The sequence below is a fragment of the Glandiceps talaboti genome, chromosome 16, assembly GCF_964340395.1.
Source record: "Glandiceps talaboti chromosome 16, keGlaTala1.1, whole genome shotgun sequence".
Lineage (NCBI taxonomy): Eukaryota > Metazoa > Hemichordata > Enteropneusta > Spengelidae > Glandiceps > Glandiceps talaboti.
This window is the reverse complement of record NC_135564.1, coordinates 5,423,315-5,442,860: the sequence shown is the minus strand read 5'-3', so window position 1 is coordinate 5,442,860 and position 19,546 is coordinate 5,423,315. Positions and strand designations below refer to the sequence as shown.

The window sequence follows — 19,546 nt, the reverse complement described above, 5'->3', positions numbered from 1 at the left end:
ATGTTTTGATAAGCCATGGAATATTTCTGGTTGGGTGAAATTTAATTATGAATTATATTACATTCTTTACAATAATAAGTGAGGGTAAAATTCTGTCTCATCCTTAATGAAAACTGTGAAAACATCTTTGCCTTTAATTAATATGAACTTAGTCTTGCTACTAGACCTATCGGGCTATTCCGCTCACTGTGAAGGCGACCAAAGCTCGCTAGCAATGGCGGTTGCACCTTTTATAAGAAAGCCCGAGGTCTAGCAGCTAGACTAGTATAAACTGTGTTCATAGCCCGAAGCTGCTAGGAACATGAGAACGGTCAATACTACACTCAGTATATAGCTGTAATTATAGTATTAGTATTTCGATCAAACAACCAACAAAAGTTTTTCTCCAAAACCCGAAGACACAGTCACATCATGATCATCTTCAGGTTGTTAGTGTTCCCGAAGCAAGAACATAATGATAAACTTAACATATTCTAACTCCTAAGCTTTGTGCAAGATTATTGAATAGTTATACTTAATTGAAATTTCTATATAAAAAAAAACATTCGCCAGGTTTTTATAATGAATGACTTTAAAACAATGTGATTTATAATATGAATATGTATTCACTGCAAAATGATTTAATGCTGTAATGACCCCTGCCAAATATATCTCCCAAATGCCACAAAACTTTGTCAATAATTAATACTTTAGACTTTGTCCTTCTAGATAAAGTATCCTTATTCTGTAGCAAGATTGGGAAGTTTGTCCAATTCGACAAACAAAATTATTTACTGGTGAATAAGATTGGAAAGTTCTTGATGTTTGAATTATCTGCGAGGTCTACTATACAATGCTATACTATGGCTAAGACTGGATTCTTCTTAATGAACTAAAATCTTTTACTTTTCATTGTAGGGCAATGAAGCTCAAAAGGACACTTCTTCTGAAGGCTGGTTATCGGATATAAAAACGTCTTTCTGCTGTCTTTCTGGATGGACAAAGGATGAAAAAAACGTATATTCGTTATTTTCTTTTCTTTATAATTTTATTAAACCACAGCACTATCAGTACTTATACATTGTTTTTTTTCCATCTAACAAATGTGAGGTCTTGCTTTTCATGGTGTCAAACGTCAATTGCGATTTACTCACACGATTCACCAAAATATCAAGGAAATAGCGATCCCGTCTATGATTCTTTGACTATACAGATATTCACAATTATAATTATATTCTGGCCTAACTTACCTCTACTAACTGAGTAAAAAATAGTTCACCCCTCGTTTCAAAATAAAAGAGATGACAAATATTAATATTTCAAATGTACACAGTCATTAAAATTTAATTCAGCATGCCATTCATTTTCTAAATTTAAATAATTGAAATTTAACTAATATATACTTATAAAAGCAAACATTCTTTTTTGCTTAATATTCAAACCAATTTTTTTTTAACTTTCACTTTAGGATGTCGATGAAAAGAACACGCCATCGAAAGATATAATATGCCAAGATTGTATTCCTAAAGAAGAAAAAGACAAAAACGTACGTCTACAAAAATATACTTGTTATCAACCAAAATTTCCCAATAATTTAACATAATGCGGAAGTAAAAGAGAATCCATTTCCATTTCACAGCATTTGATGTTGTATTTGTTCTTATTTTAAAACTCAGAAAGAAATGGTGAAAAGTGATGAGTGCTTGGAGTGTCGTTATCCTGAAAAGACGAAGAAGGTAATGGTATGTATGAGACATTAATATACATACAATGGCGCCGATGCAATCATTGCAAACATTATTGTACCAATGATGTCCTTAAACCCCATTGTTTGAGTTCCTTGGTCTTGGCGAACTACAGTGACTGTACTGTCAGTTAAGCTATATAAATTAGTGCTGCTGTCTTTAGCGCTGCTTGACAACTGTCTTTGGCATTTCAAATTTATTTTTAATTTGTCAATCGGAGTTCCAAGGTACAGATAAAGTGGTATCTCAACACTGCGTTTAGTAAAATGAATTTTGTAGTTTTGTTGTTTAGCTGAGATGTTTTTGCTATATAACTGAATGCATTTCAATGTAGGTTTATATCAAATACACATGTCAAGCAAGTCAATTAACTTCCGTGCAGATCATCACTGTGTCACTGCTTTAATGGTATTTTTTTTGCAAGAGAACACATTTCTTTAACTGATTACCTATGTCATATATGTATTATATACAGCAATGTACGATTTATATATGCATGATGATCTAATAATGTTTTCAGGCTTGCGCTATACAACTATATAGAGCATTTGTAATCAAAATAACGTATTTATTGAATTAAGTGGCATACATGCATGTAGTACAGGTCACCTTTGTACATGCTAAACTTTTTACTCCTTGCTTCCTTTGTTAAAATCTAATTGTGTATTGATTTTCATTTGATAGGAATTGGACTATGATAAGGTATGTATGTATGTATGTATGTATGTATGTATGTATGTATGTATGTATGTATGTATGTATGTGTGTGTGTGTGTGTGTGTGCGTGTGTGCGTGCATGCATGCATGCATGCATGCATGTATGTATGTATGTATGTATGTATGTATGTATGTATGTATGTATGTATGCATGCATGTATGTATAAATAGATATTCTTCATTCAACACTTCTCTTTGAAGGCGTTACTTTATGATTACGCCGCTTTGGTAATCACACATTCTTATCCCATTGGTACCACAGGCTTTTTACAGGAAGCATTTAACCATAGGAAAACCTTTAATCTCTAAAACGTATATGATATTTATTTGTTTATGCATTTAATTTATAATTTTGGGGGTCCTATAAGCCAGAGGGCTTGAATTGGTGTGGCTCTTTTGTTTGTAAATTTTATTTATAATTTAATAAGTCCACATAGGACACCTTGATAAACAATAACATAACATAGCATAACATTAGGAATAGATGCTTTACTAAGTAATTGGACTAAATTCGAACCAAGTCGTTTTTTGAACTTTATACATCGTACAATACCAATGATTTAATCGCACTGTTGTATCTAACGTCTTATACTCGTGCATTTTCATCCACAGTGTAGTCTGCTGGACCTCTTAGGAAGATTTTACTTCATGGGAACCTCTGGACTAAATGGAATTTGTGATAAAGACACCCAGCAGAAAGTAAGCATATAAGTAAAGTAGTTATGTTAACATCCGATATGATTTATATGATTGGTCTTTGTAAACGTGTTAATAATATTCAAAGGGAACAGTACCGCTGATTATTATTTTTTCTAACTTAGATGTAATAACCATTAGCGTTTAGGAAGAAACTGTTTTTAAATCAATTATTTTTCTACAACTGATATATACCAAGTAATGTTGAAGCAATTTCCTTTTTTTCCACTATAGCTATTTCCAGTGTTGCTTAAGGTATATTTTGACGTACTCGTTGAAGTGAGGAATGAATGTAGGGAGGTATGTATAGAAATGTGTGTGTGTGTGTGTGTGTGTCTGTCTGTCTGTCTGTCTGTCTGTCTGTCTGTCTATATATAAGTACGTATGTATGTATGTATGTGTGTATGTATGCATGCATGTATGTATGTATGTATGTATGTATGTATGTATGTATGTATGTATGTATGTACGTACGTACGTACGTACGTACGTACGTACGTACGTATGTATGTATGTATGTATGTATGTATGTATGTATGTAAAACTTGTATATAGGTAAAGTATGCATGTATGTATTTATTAATCTCTGCATGATTGTGTACATGCACACCTGTATGGACATAATTTTATAGCGTCACATTATATGTCACAAACGTATTGTGTCTGTAATAAATCCATTCATACAAAAAAGTATCGTGTCTGTAATAAGTAATCTAGTCATATAAAAAGGTGAAAATCCAGATATGGATATATGAATGATATATTATCCTGATATTATTCCAGGTACAGCTACTGAAAGTACTCATCAAAATATATTTCAATAAACATCTTAAACTGTTGAAACTAAGATCTCAAGGTGAAAACCAGAAAGTAAGTATTGTCCGAGATATCTGTTTGTGCGTAAACACACAAAAAGCAAACAAGCAACAAACAAACAAACAAACAAACAAACAAACAAACAAACAAACAAAAACCACAAAACACATACATACACATGCTCGCGTGTATTTATATATAGACATTAAAAAGGGTTTCAAAAAATTCTGACTAATGATCTGACTATTATTATTATTATTATAGGGTGAACATTTTCCAAATTAATATGAAATGGATGATTTTGACAGTCATTTCAAGGCGTTGAGTTTGTTTTGTGATTTGAGTGATATTAGATTATTTGTTCCTCTGTTTCTCTTTAGATGCATCTTCTGAAAGTACTACTCATAGGATTCTTTAAAAACTGCTCTACAGCGAAAGTAAGGGAACGAATATATAGGAATGACCAAGAGGTACGTACAGAAATGAAAGAAATAATGGATGGATGGATGGATAGATGGATGGTTGGATGGATGGATGATCGAACGAACGAACGAACGAATAAATGAATGGGTGAATGAAAGAGTAAGTGAGTGAGTGAGTGAGTGAATTGGTAGGTGGATTGATGCATTGATGGGCTGATGAATAAATTAGTAGACGAATGAATGAACGAACAAATGAATGGATAAATGAATTAATGATTGTATGGGTGTGTATGTACAGTGTATGTATGTATGTATGTATGTATGTATGTATGTATGTATGTATGTGTAGTGTGTGTGTGTGTATGTATGCATGTATGTATGTAGGTATGAAATTTAGATATATGAAATATAAAAATTATATACATCATATCTTTCTCTAACTACTTTAAAAAGTAAGTATTTGACATTGTCGATAAAAATGTTACATAATCCGTCGGTCATTAAAATCCTTTCTGGTTTTTTTTGGAATAAGAAAGTGACAAAAATGACAAATGAACCATTTCACTTTAGCCATTATGATGAACGGAATAAGGGAAAACAGACATCATCAAGTGAAATGTGTGCTTGATATGGAGAGAGTAAGTGTGATGAAGCAAAACCACTATTTTCTTACATATAATGATTGTTTGGTTTTCTCAATGGCCACTAAAATGAATATAGTCGACCAATTCTTCGAAATCGTTCAAACAGACCACGATTTAAAGGAGAATAAGCATTTTGCAGGATTTGTTAATTACTTTGTCTGGACAGTTTTGACTGGGTTTTAGCGATGGCCGCGAATAGCCACGGCTTGTAGATGATTAATCATGTGTGTTTTGCCCTCTACAGTATCAAAAACAATTTGAAGACATGAAGGATAAAGCTACGAAAGACCAATGTGTGAGTGATTATTGTTTATATTTAAATAAGATAAAAAAAAAACATTTTGTTTGGAATTGATTTATAAGTTGATTGAGAAAAACACACGTACTATTATGTGTTCTTACACGCACGCACACATACATACATACATACATACATACATACGTACGTACGTACGTACGTACGTACGTACGTACATACATACATACATACATACATACATACATACATGTACATACATAGTGTTGCCAAATTTAGTAGGTAATGCTATAATTTGTAATTTTGGTAATTTTTTTATCTTACGAATAATATCTTTTAGACCATAACGTTCATTTGTGCAAGGTGAATCCAACCCAGCTTAAAGTTTGTGGTTTAATTTTACCATTATTCTATCTTCCTAAATATGACGTGGAAGGTCATCAAGTTTCTTATGAATATTTCTTAATTTTTATATTCAATTTCAGAACTTAGTCAGATTCGAGATAAATGAACTTGGTGGGAATCAGGATAATACGGACGAGGTAAGGTTACAAACAATTTGATTACAAGAAAATACAAGCTATACAAGATAACAATATACAAAGTTTATGGTTTCCAAGGTGTCATTTATCTATAGGAATTTCCGGTCGAGTCAAGCAGTATAGAAACAGGTTTTGAGTTCTGGATGGAGTAGTCTATACCAAAATGTCTATATTTTTAGTTAATTTTAATGAAATATGCATGTACCATACTTCATTGATTGTAAAAAAAAAAGGTGTGATTTTGAAAGATTTAATAAATAATTAATGTTATTGACTGTTAAACTGATTGGCTCCTTCTTTCCTTTGCAGCTGTTGAAACGACTCGAACAATACATCGAGGAATATCCACGATTACGGTACAGGTGGAAAAGGTTAATAAGGCAGTAACTGCGAAGCGGGAATGTTAGATGCCCTGTATGAAGGAACCCACGACAGTGCAAATAACAGGAGTTTATTGAAACACTTTTCCTTAGATTATAATACCGAGCTCGAGTATATTTTAGTGTAAGAAATGGTGAAATTACTACAGTGGGCTGAGCTTAAACGGAACTATTTTTTTATGCTGGGTACGTTGTGCAAGAATTAAGTTACACAGAAATACAAATACTATAACCGTATTTTTGAAAGACAAAAAAAATGATTTATTCAGATAGAGCAAAGCGAGCATTACTTGCTTGATAACTATCCCGGATGTCCCTATTTGAAACAACGACAAAATATATTTGTATATTTAGGCGCCAAATACTACGCCATGAACAGATAAAGAACTGAAGATTTTCAGCAAATGAACTGCAAATCAAACCTTGCCATGCTTAGTATATACAGAGTGCCTGATCCGAAGTAAATCGAGTCTCGAATCGACCATCATTAGATAGCAGAGTAGCTCAAAATGACAAACACTATTTTACTGTGCTTATTTAAATCGGAATAGTTGTGCATTTGAAAAGATTTCCGTCCGAATTTTATTATTGGTAATGACTACATACATGAACAACATCAGCTATCATTAATTTTGTACAATTGCTAAGATTATTTTATTCACATAATGAAAGCCTGTACAAATATAATGATGGAAATACATGTACAGTCGTGAATAGCCGTATGTACACTCTATTTCGAAATGCATTAATATGTCACGATTTTTTGCCAGTTTTGACGATAGTTTGTAAAATAAATCTGTCAAAGTTTTACTCTCTTGGCTGTTATTTTTACGTGTAAAAGGAGGCTATTCACATACAATTCAATTACATACAATGATACATACATGGCCATCAGCCCAAAACACAAATCTGGAAAGTATGTACAATGTACTTATGTTTGATGTGATCAACGGATATTTTCTGCCACTTTTATTAAGGAAATGCATAGAATATAAATACAGCTTACTATTTTTCATATCTTCAAAAGGGCATATAAGGCCGATCTACACAAAGTAGCCTCATGGGCTGCCACGATACCTGCTGTAACACCAAGATTGGGAACGATATTAGATGGATGTAAGATACGTCGTGCCGTTCAGCCATAAGTGATCTGTCTTCTCTTATCTGGTTGCTGACTGGCACAACACGTCGCGATCGTGTCTTACAAACTAATTCAAAATCTGACTGAATATAGGAATAAGTTGTTTGTTTGCTCGACACTGGGTCAAAGATCATTATCTGACTGATTCATGACGAGCGCAGCTTTATTTTCAAGAATTTGAACTTTGACCTAAAATGTAAAAAGCTAATATACTGTGTCGAACCCGTTGAGATGATAGATAGCATTTAACACTTGCTTCTCAATAACGTGATATAGGCCTGAGATGACTGGGTCTCATAGCTGACATGCATCACAGGCTGGACAACGAGAATTTGATTGGACGAGAAATAAAACCAATATCAGTGAGACGGGTAAATAAACAAAATACTGAGGACTCAGTAAGAAACGCTGTAAGGCACTGCATTTGTAATTCTTTGGGTGATGTCTCCTTTGACGGTAAAGAGGTTTAGGACTTCGTTGCTTTAGTGATTATGTCTCTCTAATTCTTTATGGTATCGGACTTTTTCGTATTCTCGCCTCCAGCAAGTGAAGGGGGTTGAATGTATTATCTATTTTAAGAATTGAACATCTCTATATAGAAATAAGCCAGCTTCAGGCACCGTGAAGTGTTCAGGTGAGTAAATTGTCGGGTTTCCTTTCCATGTATTGACTTGTGTAAGTTCCCAAGTGATATATAAACGGCTGTTAAATACAACACTTGCGTTGAATATACTGTACTTTACATACCAATGTCAGCAATTAAGTGGACGTTTTATGTTTCATCATATTTATGTTAACATTGTAGTAAATGAATATTTTGATATACACTTACTATAAATCATACGACGGTTCTCATCGCTCATCCGGGCATTTCTTCTTTTAAATGTAAGCATTACATATAACGTATGCTATAGAATTATTAAATCTGAATAACCTAGCTATATACCAATATAGCACGTACTTAGTACCACTCTCGTCTGGCCTCTGTTATGGTATGACAAGTGTTCCAAACTCTCGTGCTGCAATTTATGTTATTTGCGGAAGCACGAAGTGTTGGAGGAAAAAGGTCAAGAGAAATTAATTGTAAGGGCGTCAACTCGGTGTAAATCAGAAGCAGTGTCATTTTCATTGTGTTGTCAATATTCCGTTTTAAACAGTTTTTGTCGACAATTTCATCGACCTGGTAAATAAAAACAGAGCTTATCGCAATGACAGTTCAATTTGGTTCATGTATGTATTTCTTAGAGGGATATTGACGATCATAAACTAGTTAAATGTTCAAAAACACTAAAGTCTCTTTAAGAACCGAGGTGAATTGTTGAAAATCAAATTCATACATATTATTAAAGATGTCGTGATATCAATTAAAGTTAAAAATCAGCGTATGCATTGTACCACGTACAACGTAGATACATTAAACTTTTGTTGAGAGAATCTAATGATCAATTTCATACTAGGACATGAGAAGATCAATCAGGGGGCGTGGACGAAAGTTTAAAACTTAAAATAAAGTACTCGTTAAGACACGTGACCTTTTGATGTCGTCGACTGCAGAGGTGTCTGTGACATTTCATTGTCAATATTGTGAGAGCAACCAATCTAGAAAAGCAGAAGCATAACGACACCACACGCCTACCCACAGTGCATGTATTTTGAGAATTTATTTATAGTGATTGAATATATCAAATTATCTCACCCTATTCAGAGAGACTGGGAGACATTCATTACGCATTTAATAGTCTAGCTGTCCTTCAATTTCCTAATGTATATCAGTATGAAATTTCACGAGAACACCAGGTATGTGTTTGACCTAGGCAAGACGACCTGGGATTCTTTTAGATACGCTGTGTGGACTCGTCACATACATTTAGAGTATGTCTACTATGCCGAAACCAGAAAACAACAACAACAACAACAACAACAACAACAACAACAACAACAACACAAAATGGAAAATGAAGACTACTAAAAATGTATTATATATGCTCAACCATTACACAACTTTCAATTTGTATGTTTTCATAACAATAAATAAATTCTGAAATATTGATGGTTATCAGAGTTCACAAATTTAAAAACGGAAAAATCACACAAATACAGTGAAATTAATACGTTGCTTTATTTGCCCAGCAAGAAGCAAAGGATACATTCTACGCTGGACAACAAATTTTGTTTACCAAGGTTTTCCTGCTGATAAGCAATTTTTTATTTATCTTCCGTGTCCGTAGTTTATTTCTGTCTATCCAGTATCCATTTCATGAATTATGATATCCGACTTAGCGTAACCAAAAGCGATTTGCACATAATGCACAATATTCGTGACCATACTAGCACCCTTAAAAAGTATCATTTTCCTCAAATTTCTCTTTAGGTTTGTTAAGAACATTGATCAATAGTAGCCTGAGAGAGTAAGTAAGAGTGAATTGGAGAATTTTGTCACAGCTGTTGACATTTGTACATGTATGTCCACGTATTTCGATGATTGATGCATTTGACATCAAGTTCATGTCAAGTTAGTAGTAAAACATGTGGTATTGTGCCTTGTTACTGTTTTTGTTCATGACATATGTTTAAATTTCATTTTTTTTCTTTTGTCCGTTGAAGTAATTTTGGATAATGTGTGAAAATACTATTTAGCTCTACAGGATATGACTTTCAGTTTCCCCTTTTGCAAGTAAACATGCGATATCAATTACACTCAAATCGTGTAGTCTTTTCACTGCATTTATTCTAAAACGAGGTCAGATATACAGGTTCCATATCTCGATGACGGGTGGGAGTACTGATTATTTTCCAAAGTTCAACTCAAGAAAAGTTCCCAAATAAGTTCACCTTTTCCTCATAGGTGTACCTGACTCACGATGATATGAAGATTGGCTGTTAGACCACTCGTATATGAAATGGATGTTGAGTAAGTTGATGTATCTATTAGATTTCTTTTTACTTAATGTATTTCTTTGAAAATAGCTAGTATGTTCTCGCCTATTAGTTGGTAAAAGAGAGCTAGACAAATACAACATAGATACATAGATACGTACATAGATACATGCACACACACACACACACACACACACATACATACATACATACATACATACATACATACATACATACATACACAAACGCGCACATACAGTGCATATACACATACACCATGGAGGTATAACCCTGTTACACTTCCTGTTACACGATACACATACTGACTTGAATTATATAAGGAATACCATTAATATGCAGAAGATTGCTGAACCGCCAAACGAAAACAAAAGCAACAACGTTAACAAATGCATTGTGCGCTGTTTTTTCCTACTAAATTATATTAATTCGAAAATGGCGTGAAAAGGAGAATATTCTAGAAAATATTACACACCTGAATTTGAAACGAAGTCTACATTATTTTTTATTGGCCTTGTATGCTGAGTGGTCTATTATTGGCATAAAACAAATGACTGAAATATACAAGTCGAGCGTAATCGACTTAGTATAGACTGTAGTATACATTTATTCTTCCGTTACAGGCCGCATGACAGCACAGGGTGGGGGTATTGAGATACTTCTACTTTTTCATTAATCATTCAAATATGATGACCTGTGACCTTATAAAAGTTCCCTACCTTAATATTAATTGATTAATCTATTCATTTATCTACAGTATTTGGGACAAAGAATTGGTCTGTCTTGACGTAGTTTGTAAAGAATACATTCGTTGTTTGGATGATGACATTGTCAGCAGTATCACTTCCCGGGAAGAAGAATTCTTTTCAGCGGTAGAGGATAGCAATTATAGTCTTGTGAAAACCATCATGTCCCAAGACCATGTATGTAGTTTGATTGTTGATATGTCATTTTACGGTATTCGCATTTTGATTTCTTTATGCCATATATTTTGAAGAAGTCGTGTACCTGTCACAATGACCGTAATATTAATGATAAACTGGTGAAGATAAATATAAGCTTATGTAAACAGGGAAGACTTTAAGAACGAGAAGATATAACGTGACGAGAGCATACTCAGACCAATATGGAACATATTTCTATATTGTGGTCAGAGGTGCAACAAAACACATTTCTTTCAAAAGAAAAAAAATGAAATATAAAATTGCTATTTAAGAAAAGAAATTACTATTTGCTCTTAGATTCAGTCAAAGTTATAGTAACTTTTGACTGAATCTATTCTACTGCGATTATTGTTTCCTGGAGAATTGATAGAACAGCAGCTTTTTGTGGTCCACTAATATTGATGAACATGAACATTCCAAAGGTCAGGGAGGTTATCCAAAGGGAATGCCTGGCACTCTCAGCCCCCTCACTGGTACTGATATTGACAATATCTGCACATACATATGATTATACATATACTATTAAGAGTGAATGTGCTTGTCAAATAATTGCTGTATTGAGCTAGGTATAGGAGAAAAGAATATGGTACACAGAAGCATGGTACTTTAATATTAATTCATATAATCACAGACAAAGATGAAATTCCTTGTCTGTGATATAATATAGGTCAGAGTATACATTGTGATATGTGTTCTGTCTTTGACAGCTGTTTCCGTATGTTTTAAAGATTTACTAAAGTGTGTCGTCACAAACACAGCTGTCTGCTACTCTAGTCGACGTGCCACTGAGACTTTTGTGGATAAGAGGCATCGTCAATTTTAATGGATCAGGTATAACAGTCTAACTCAGGGATATAGTAGAGACCTCCGGGACCAATACCCTGCAAAATAAAGTTATTAAAACTCTCTAAATTTTTCCAAGGAAAGCCTGACCCTTGTCATTCAGGAATAATAAAAACGATTTGAGGGTTAATTGGTCTGACTTTTCTTGAACAAATTAACCGTAAAATTTTAAGATTGTTGAGTTGAATCCTGCGACAACAGGATGGCTACGAGTAATGCAAAGTTGATCACAGGTTATGACCTCAATTCTTAACTTACATTTGTATATCATCCAAGTAGTATGACTTCATTTTGGTTGCTTTAAAAAAAGAATTCAGAGTTTACGATACTATTGTTTTCAAAATAAAACAGAAAACCGTACAAAAATTGTCTCAACAAAGAGCATTGATTTAATGAGGTCACAAAGAGATGACGTTGCACTTTTTAAAAGTTTAGTTTACTATAAATATGGAATCGTGTAACTGTCAAATGCAGTAGGCAAAGTTGGTATACATTGTATCCTTTTCATCATGACATTCAATTTGTTTTAGAATCAAGTTCTCGTTAACTATAAGCGTCAGAGAAATGGAATGTCAACGTCCGCTTTGGAGATTGCTGCTAGAAAGAACGACTTCTACATGGTAGATTTACTGCTGGATGGAGGTGCAAAACTATTACAGAAAACTGACTTAAATGGTTAGTGTCCTGTTATATAAAAAAAATTCTTGCAGTACAATTTTATGCACGTTCAGTTAATACTAATTTTAATTGCACCATTAATTTGACATTTCGTAAATGATATTTAGATATTATATCATACAGAAAAACCTATGTCGTGTAATTCTTCTCCGTCGTATAATTAGATACTGTTCCCCAATATTTTTCTTCGTTCGACCAAGGAAAATACGAGTGACCTAAAATAAGGGGCCCCTCTTCTAACGACTTGTAGTGACAATCTTTAGGTTGCGAGTATTTTCCGGCTGAATGAACAAAGCAGAACTGTGACGTAGACACGCATTGTCGTGTGACATAGACGCGTGTTGTCGTGACGTAGAACGACCAGAGTATATATTCCCTATTTTTGGTTTATGCATGCAATTGGTATAAATACCTTTTATTTTAAAGGTTTCATTGCATAATGTACTGTACTCCAGATTAAGAGTACATTGAATACGCTCAGGTCGACAATTTAAATCTCAATATATATATGACGAACCCAGGTTTTGATATAATGTGTTACCAGAGTAATTTTTGAATTTGTTGCTGGACACCATAAGAAGTGTTTTCTTCTGAGGTCTAGTCGATGTTTTGAGAGGGGTTGAATATTCTGCCATTGTTACTTCAGGCAATAAAGGATCTTTAAGCCTACTGGTACTGTACCGTTGTAATCTATGTGGCAGGAGTTCGCTGTTTCACTGTCTTAACTTTGTATATTTAGATCCCGCGACATCGATAGAAGAGAAGATCAACATGTATAGTGCTATATCAAGTCCAGCTTATATAACCATGTCATACATACATATGGTTGGAATAGGTTCTGATAAGTGTACTGATGGAATGTATGAGGACTTTTTGCAAACAGCTTTTGAGTTGATCAAAGAACTAGAGAAAAACATGAATAACGAGAACGCAATCATTTGGAAGGTAAGGTGAAAGATGTTATCATTCTCTTAAAACATAGTTTACTCTCAATTTTGTTTTAGGTACAGGTCAAGTCTAAAATTAATAGGGAACTTGCAATCCAGACTGCGGCATGTTCAGACGCAAAGGACTATGGGATTATCTGAGGTTATCCTATTACCTAAGCTGGAGCTTCCGATAAAGTAAACCTCCCACAATGGTCAAGGTGATTATGAATTGATCATTTGTGGTTACAAACAATTTAACAATATTGTTTATAATACTAATTGATTAGCATTTATTATCACATTTCCCATGATGCAACATTCAACATGGCGGGTTTGCCAGTTCCCTATTGTGGTAAAAATGATTTCTGTACATTTACCCTTTGCCTTGATAGGAAAAGTACGAAGCAATACAAGCTGATCTAACAACGTTTACACTTGAGATAATGAATTGCTGCAATTCCACTGATGAGGTAAAATGGTTGTTAGGTGGTGGTTGCTATGACGACTACGATGACGTCAACGAAGGTGGTTTGTGTCATGGAAAATGCGATACTTTTGCATCACTACTCACATTAAAACGTCGACCAAAATGTTTCGTCATCGTTCAGAAAGCAATTGCAACGAACCAGAAAGAGGTCAGTTTTTATTGCAAATGCAAGCAACCTATAGTCACTTCTTTCGTTACATTCCCCAACCCACCTGAAGTTTGACGGAAGTATACGTTATCACCCTGTTGTCAAGGATATTTCTATAATAGTATGGGTGGATAATTTAGTCAAAACTTTGTGGAAGATTGCCCTTGATTTCTTTGAACATTTTGATGAAGCTATGCACATCTAGCAACAGCTATCAAACTCCAACTGTTGAGGGCGCTCACCGTGGCCTTAAGCATAAGTATGCCGTCCGCTACCAATGCGTTCCTGCTAGTTTATCAAAGTGAAGGTATTGGAGAAAGTTGATGACCAAGAGATGTACTGCGTTAAATAACTATTTACATGATTGAATACCATTCTGTTGCAGTTCGTCACCCATCACCTGGTTCAGAGATTCCTAACGGAGCAATGGTCACGTGGTCAACCTGAATGGACCAAGCGATGTGGAGTTGGCTGGACTATTCTTCATTCACTGTTTTGTTTCTTTGTATTTGGTATCATACACCAACTGTTCCCAATCCATGTCTTCTTCTGTACCAAGACACGACTTCACCGTCTTTATGAATGTCCCAAATCCTCATTTCTCAGTCATTACTTCCACTACGCATTCTTCCTCCTTTTCATATTTCTGTATGACGTTTTAGTTTCATATAGGGTCGTCAATATGGAAGTTAGCCTAGTCTCAAACATCAATCATCTGCCAATACTAGCCCTGTCAATCATTTGGTTTCTGTCACTGTGTTTGATAGAAGTGGCACAGTGCGTCACACAAGGACTACGACATTATGTTAAGAATTATTGGAACGTGTTAGATATGATCATTCTATGTTCATTCTTCATCAGCGTTATAATAGCAAATCCTGCCATCGTAGGACAGATCTACGGTACACCGTGTATCTACATCTTACTGAATAAGCTAACTTCAATCACATTTGTATGTGCGTTATTACGTTTCATGGAACCATTTTATCTTTCTCGGTACATTGGACCGACACTACTTGTTTTCAATGAGATGAGACATGATATTATCCGATTTTTGATAATCTTCTTCTATGTCATCTTAGCATGTGCTCTAGCTATGTATTACTTTTACGTTGGTATTGGCGAAGATTACTCCCATTTCACAGAGTAAGTATGACTTACAACCTTCAAATCTGACAGAATAATCTTCTTCTTTTTTAATTTTTAGTAGATGCTTTTATCTTTACGTTGTCATTTGCAACTTGTTCGTCGAAGCCTTATGATTTCAAAAGAAAAATATCTGGAAAGTAGAAAGTCACCGGCCAGCAGTGGAACATTGCTTGGGATGCCCCGCGGTGCTCCCAGTCGTAGTCATATATCTGAAAGTCCGTACAATTTCAATAATGACACATGTTGGTACAGTTTCACTACTACTCAAACCCACTGCCTTTCCTCTCGCAAGGTGACACAAAGTAAAAGAAAATCGACATTACTTTCAAATTAATCTATTCATCTCTCCCCATTTCGCAGGTTTTCTTCATCCTTCACAATATTAATGACAACCATATTTGGAAGTGATGGTTCGGAGTCATTAGAAACCAGTGCAAGTGTATGGATGAATATCTCATCAAGTAACCAAAGCAAATGGGCAGAGATAACAGCTCAGTACTACACGTCAATGGGATATACCTTATACTCGTTATTTGGAATTATAGCATTGGTTATGCTGTTGAATTTATGTATTGCCATGATGTCTGACAGGTACACAAAAATTATGGTATGTATTTGTAAATCTACAAAATTATCCAGCTGCATCGCATCGAGACAATCTCGTCATAAATACTCATTTCAGCAATTTTTTCTATAAACAAACTTCCTAGCAGCATTTAGCATGTCAAAAATTTAGCATGTCAGATAGACACTTAAAATAAAACTTTTCTAAGAACAAAATGCACGTCAATCGGACAAGTGGTATTGGAGTTTTGATAAAAAAAAAAATTCCGGCTCCCTGTAGCGTAGTAGTTAGCGCACATGCTAGCAATCGGGAGGTCGCGGTTTCAAATCCCACTGGAAACAGGGAATTCCCAACACAAAAAATTATTTTTAAAATGACATGGCAAATGAGTGTTGTTAAAACATACATAGCGACACGTCCGAAGTGTATAGCAATTCACGAATTGCAATTGAGATGTGTACCTTTGATACTTACGGTACAAATTCGTAGAAAAAGTTTCTATCTTGTGTTTACAAACGGCATATAAGCAGATTCCATATCCCTCCTTCCGTTACAATCTAATCAACATAGATTCTTCTTCATTCTACAAGGAAAACATCGATACAGTTTGGAAATTTGAAAGATCCAAAATATGGATGGAGTACATAGGAGCTGAGGGGTCAAACTTTAGTGCTATATCGTGCGTATTCTACTTGACAACTGCTATCCTGTGTAGTTGCTTCAGGGCTTTACTGGCTTGTTGTACATGGTGTACATGTCATTCGTTCATACAAAGATGTCTAGGTCAAGATGAGCCCATCATGCCATCTACACGTGAGGTAATAACCATTAATTTGTCAGTTTAATTTCAAATTTCAAATCTAAAGAGAGAGTATCTCAATGGCGATAACAAGATTTGCCTAAAATATACTGAGTGAACCATTCTCGCAGGTCTGACCACATATTTCTGCTGGAACATGCGCAATAGTGTGTTTCTGACGGTGCCGTAAAAAGTATGTCGTTTACACCGTGAGTGACGAACTCGGGAAGGATAGATTATTAAATTTTGCGAGTAAATTGATGTTATGATTTTATTGGCCCCCCAGGTTGAAATGGGAAACGTTCAAGATGAGCCAATAACTGTGAAGGTAGGTGTGCCTAATTTTAACTTGAAGAAAGAAAAAAACTTTTTTAAGTGGAATGATTGATGTATACAAAACAATTGTGTGTGATGCACAGAGGAATAGTTGTAATCAATTGCAACAGGGAAGACACCAAGGTTAAGATCATATACAGTGGTGAAAAGTTCAGTGCCTAATTTGTATGTAATGTTACCCCCCCCCCCCCCATATGTAGAGTTTTCGTTTCTCATGCAAACCTGAATATGTTGACGTTTCCGTATACATGTGCGTGTACAACGTTACAACACAGAGGGGGACAAAGCAGAATTGACTATGTTTTCAATCATATGTTCAACACACACACATACACACACATATACACACACACATATACATACATACATACATACATACATACATACATACATACATACATATATAATATATATTATATATATATTATTATATATATATATATACAAAATACACAAGTTATGTGTAAATACAGCTGTACTTCTCAGTATTGAGCGCTTTTCCTTCAGTTTATGACTTTCCTCTTACACTGAATTACTATATATATATATATATATACATACACACACACACACACACACACACACACACACACACACACACACACACACACACATGACCTCTGTTAATTGTGAATCAACCTCACCTGATTCACATTTTGGTTCTCTTTTAGGTCAAAAGATTGAAGTACAGACAGGTATTGTTATTTAAGCTGGGATTAACACTAATTAGTAAATATTTGTACATTCAACTTACAATACTTTTAGTAGTGCCTACGATATTCTATCACAGAACAAATGTATGGATTCATGACTACTAAATAGGTAAACTTTGAGTGAGTGAGTGAGTGAGTGAGTGAGTGAGTGAGTGAGTGAGTGAGTGAGTGAGTGAGTGAGTGACTGACTGACTGACTGACTGACTGACTGACTGACTGACTGACTGACTGACTGCCTGACTGACTGACTGACTGAGTGAGTGACTGAGTGACTGAGTGACTGACTGATGACTGACTGATCGACTGGCCGGCCGACGGACCGACCGACCGACTGGCTGACTGACTGACTGACTGATGGACCGACTGACTGACTGACTGACTGACTGACTGGTTGGCCTACTTACTGGCTGACTGACTGACTGACTGACTGACTAGCTGGCTGGTTGACTGGCTAATTGTTTGCTTACTTGATTAGTTGATTTATTAATATGTGATCAATGGGTTGTATGGTTAGTCTATGAATTGAATATTAATTACTCTAACTGCAAATGTTTCATAGTATTATGAGTGACTGGGTCAATGAAGGACCCATAGAAGTGAACATTTGACTAACTAGGCGAAAGGTCATACCATGTGTATATCTACTGTCTCTCTCCCATTCATTCATTGATCGATAATCGCATAAAATTATTGCTACTTGTTTCTGACGACGTCGTTTCTCTTTTGCAGCTATTGAGGGTGTTACTCAAACGATACTGTGATAGATTTGTCCGAAGTCTGTAGAAACTGTCAATATTGTTCCAGTATATACTATAGCTGCAATGAAAGTGGTAGTCCACAAGTTCTTACCATTACCTCTTATGAGACTGGCTGTCATGGGGGGGGGGGGGGGTCATAGACGAAATGACAACTTCATATTAAAAGGGTATTCACGGCAATAAAGACAATCAATGATTATCTTTGATTTACTGGCTATCCACTGATGTTTAGCATTATATGCCAATGCACATCGCTTCCCTTCCATCGCACTCGCATTCTATCGCATCTGCTTTTTCGCGCTCTCTTCCTTCTCTCACCACCTGTCTGTCTGTCTGTCTGTCTGTCTGTCTGTCTGTCTGTCTGTCTGTCTGTCTCTGTTTCTGTCTGTCTGTCTCTATATGTCTCTCTTTCTGTCTCTGTCTCTCTCTATCTGTCTCTGTTTCTGTCTGTCTGTCTGTCTGTCTGTCTGTCTGTCTGTCTGTCTGTCTGTCTGTCTGTCTGTCTGTCTGTCTGTCTGTCCGTCCGTCTGCCTGTTTGTCTCTGTTTCTGTCTCTCATTCTCCCTCTTCCCCCCTCTCTCTCTCTCTCTCTCTCTCTCTCTCCCCCCCCCCCTCTCTCTCTCTCTCTCTCTCTCTCTCTCTCTCTCTCTCTCTCTCTCTCTCTCTCTCTCTCTCTCTCTCTCTCTCTCTCTCTCTCTCTCTCTCTCTCTCTCTCTCTCATGAGGAATAAGACAATTGGATTTCACACGTCACACTGTAATAATGCAATTACCATAAATAGCGACGCTTAGATGCGTTATTACTTTTTAAAATAAGTACTGAGTCACGTGTATGTGCCTAAATATATAAAATATATAAAATATATGTTATTCTATAATACACACAAGGACATGATTGTCAAGGTGATATGTTATATTATAAATTGATTGATTAATTGATTGATTAATTAATTAATTGATTAATTA

At 35.2% G+C, this 19,546-nt stretch overlaps 3 protein-coding genes across 3 annotated transcripts in view; all 3 read left to right on the top strand.

The window, feature by feature from the left end:
• The window catches only part of LOC144447713 (uncharacterized), a 25,590-nt gene extending 18,699 nt beyond the window's left edge, over positions 1-6,891 (top strand). The window contains exons 25-35 of the mRNA XM_078137791.1: positions 898-996; positions 1,448-1,525; positions 1,656-1,721; positions 2,409-2,426; positions 3,054-3,140; positions 3,372-3,437; positions 3,921-4,007; positions 4,334-4,423; positions 5,264-5,314; positions 5,761-5,817; positions 6,127-6,891. Coding sequence (XP_077993917.1) covers positions 898-996; positions 1,448-1,525; positions 1,656-1,721; positions 2,409-2,426; positions 3,054-3,140; positions 3,372-3,437; positions 3,921-4,007; positions 4,334-4,423; positions 5,264-5,314; positions 5,761-5,817; positions 6,127-6,204 — 777 coding nt within the window. The 3' untranslated portion in view covers positions 6,205-6,891. The remainder of the gene's footprint in view (positions 1-897; positions 997-1,447; positions 1,526-1,655; positions 1,722-2,408; positions 2,427-3,053; positions 3,141-3,371; positions 3,438-3,920; positions 4,008-4,333; positions 4,424-5,263; positions 5,315-5,760; positions 5,818-6,126) is intronic.
• A 3,777-nt stretch (positions 6,892-10,668) lies between these two features.
• Positions 10,669-15,412, top strand: LOC144447712 (transient-receptor-potential-like protein). Its single transcript, XM_078137790.1, has 6 exons — positions 10,669-10,673; positions 10,991-11,156; positions 12,551-12,695; positions 13,438-13,643; positions 14,020-14,262; positions 14,648-15,412. Exons 1-6 carry the CDS (start codon positions 10,669-10,671, stop codon positions 15,410-15,412), a joined length of 1,530 nt encoding a protein of 509 aa, XP_077993916.1.
• A 365-nt stretch (positions 15,413-15,777) lies between these two features.
• On the top strand, positions 15,778-18,685 carry LOC144447856 (uncharacterized). The gene is made up of 5 exons (XM_078137974.1): positions 15,778-16,018; positions 16,567-16,794; positions 17,062-17,103; positions 17,783-17,806; positions 18,554-18,685. Exons 1-5 carry the CDS (start codon positions 15,797-15,799, stop codon positions 18,605-18,607), a joined length of 570 nt encoding a protein of 189 aa, XP_077994100.1. The 5' UTR covers positions 15,778-15,796; the 3' UTR covers positions 18,608-18,685.
• The last annotated feature ends 861 nt before the right edge of the window (positions 18,686-19,546 follow it).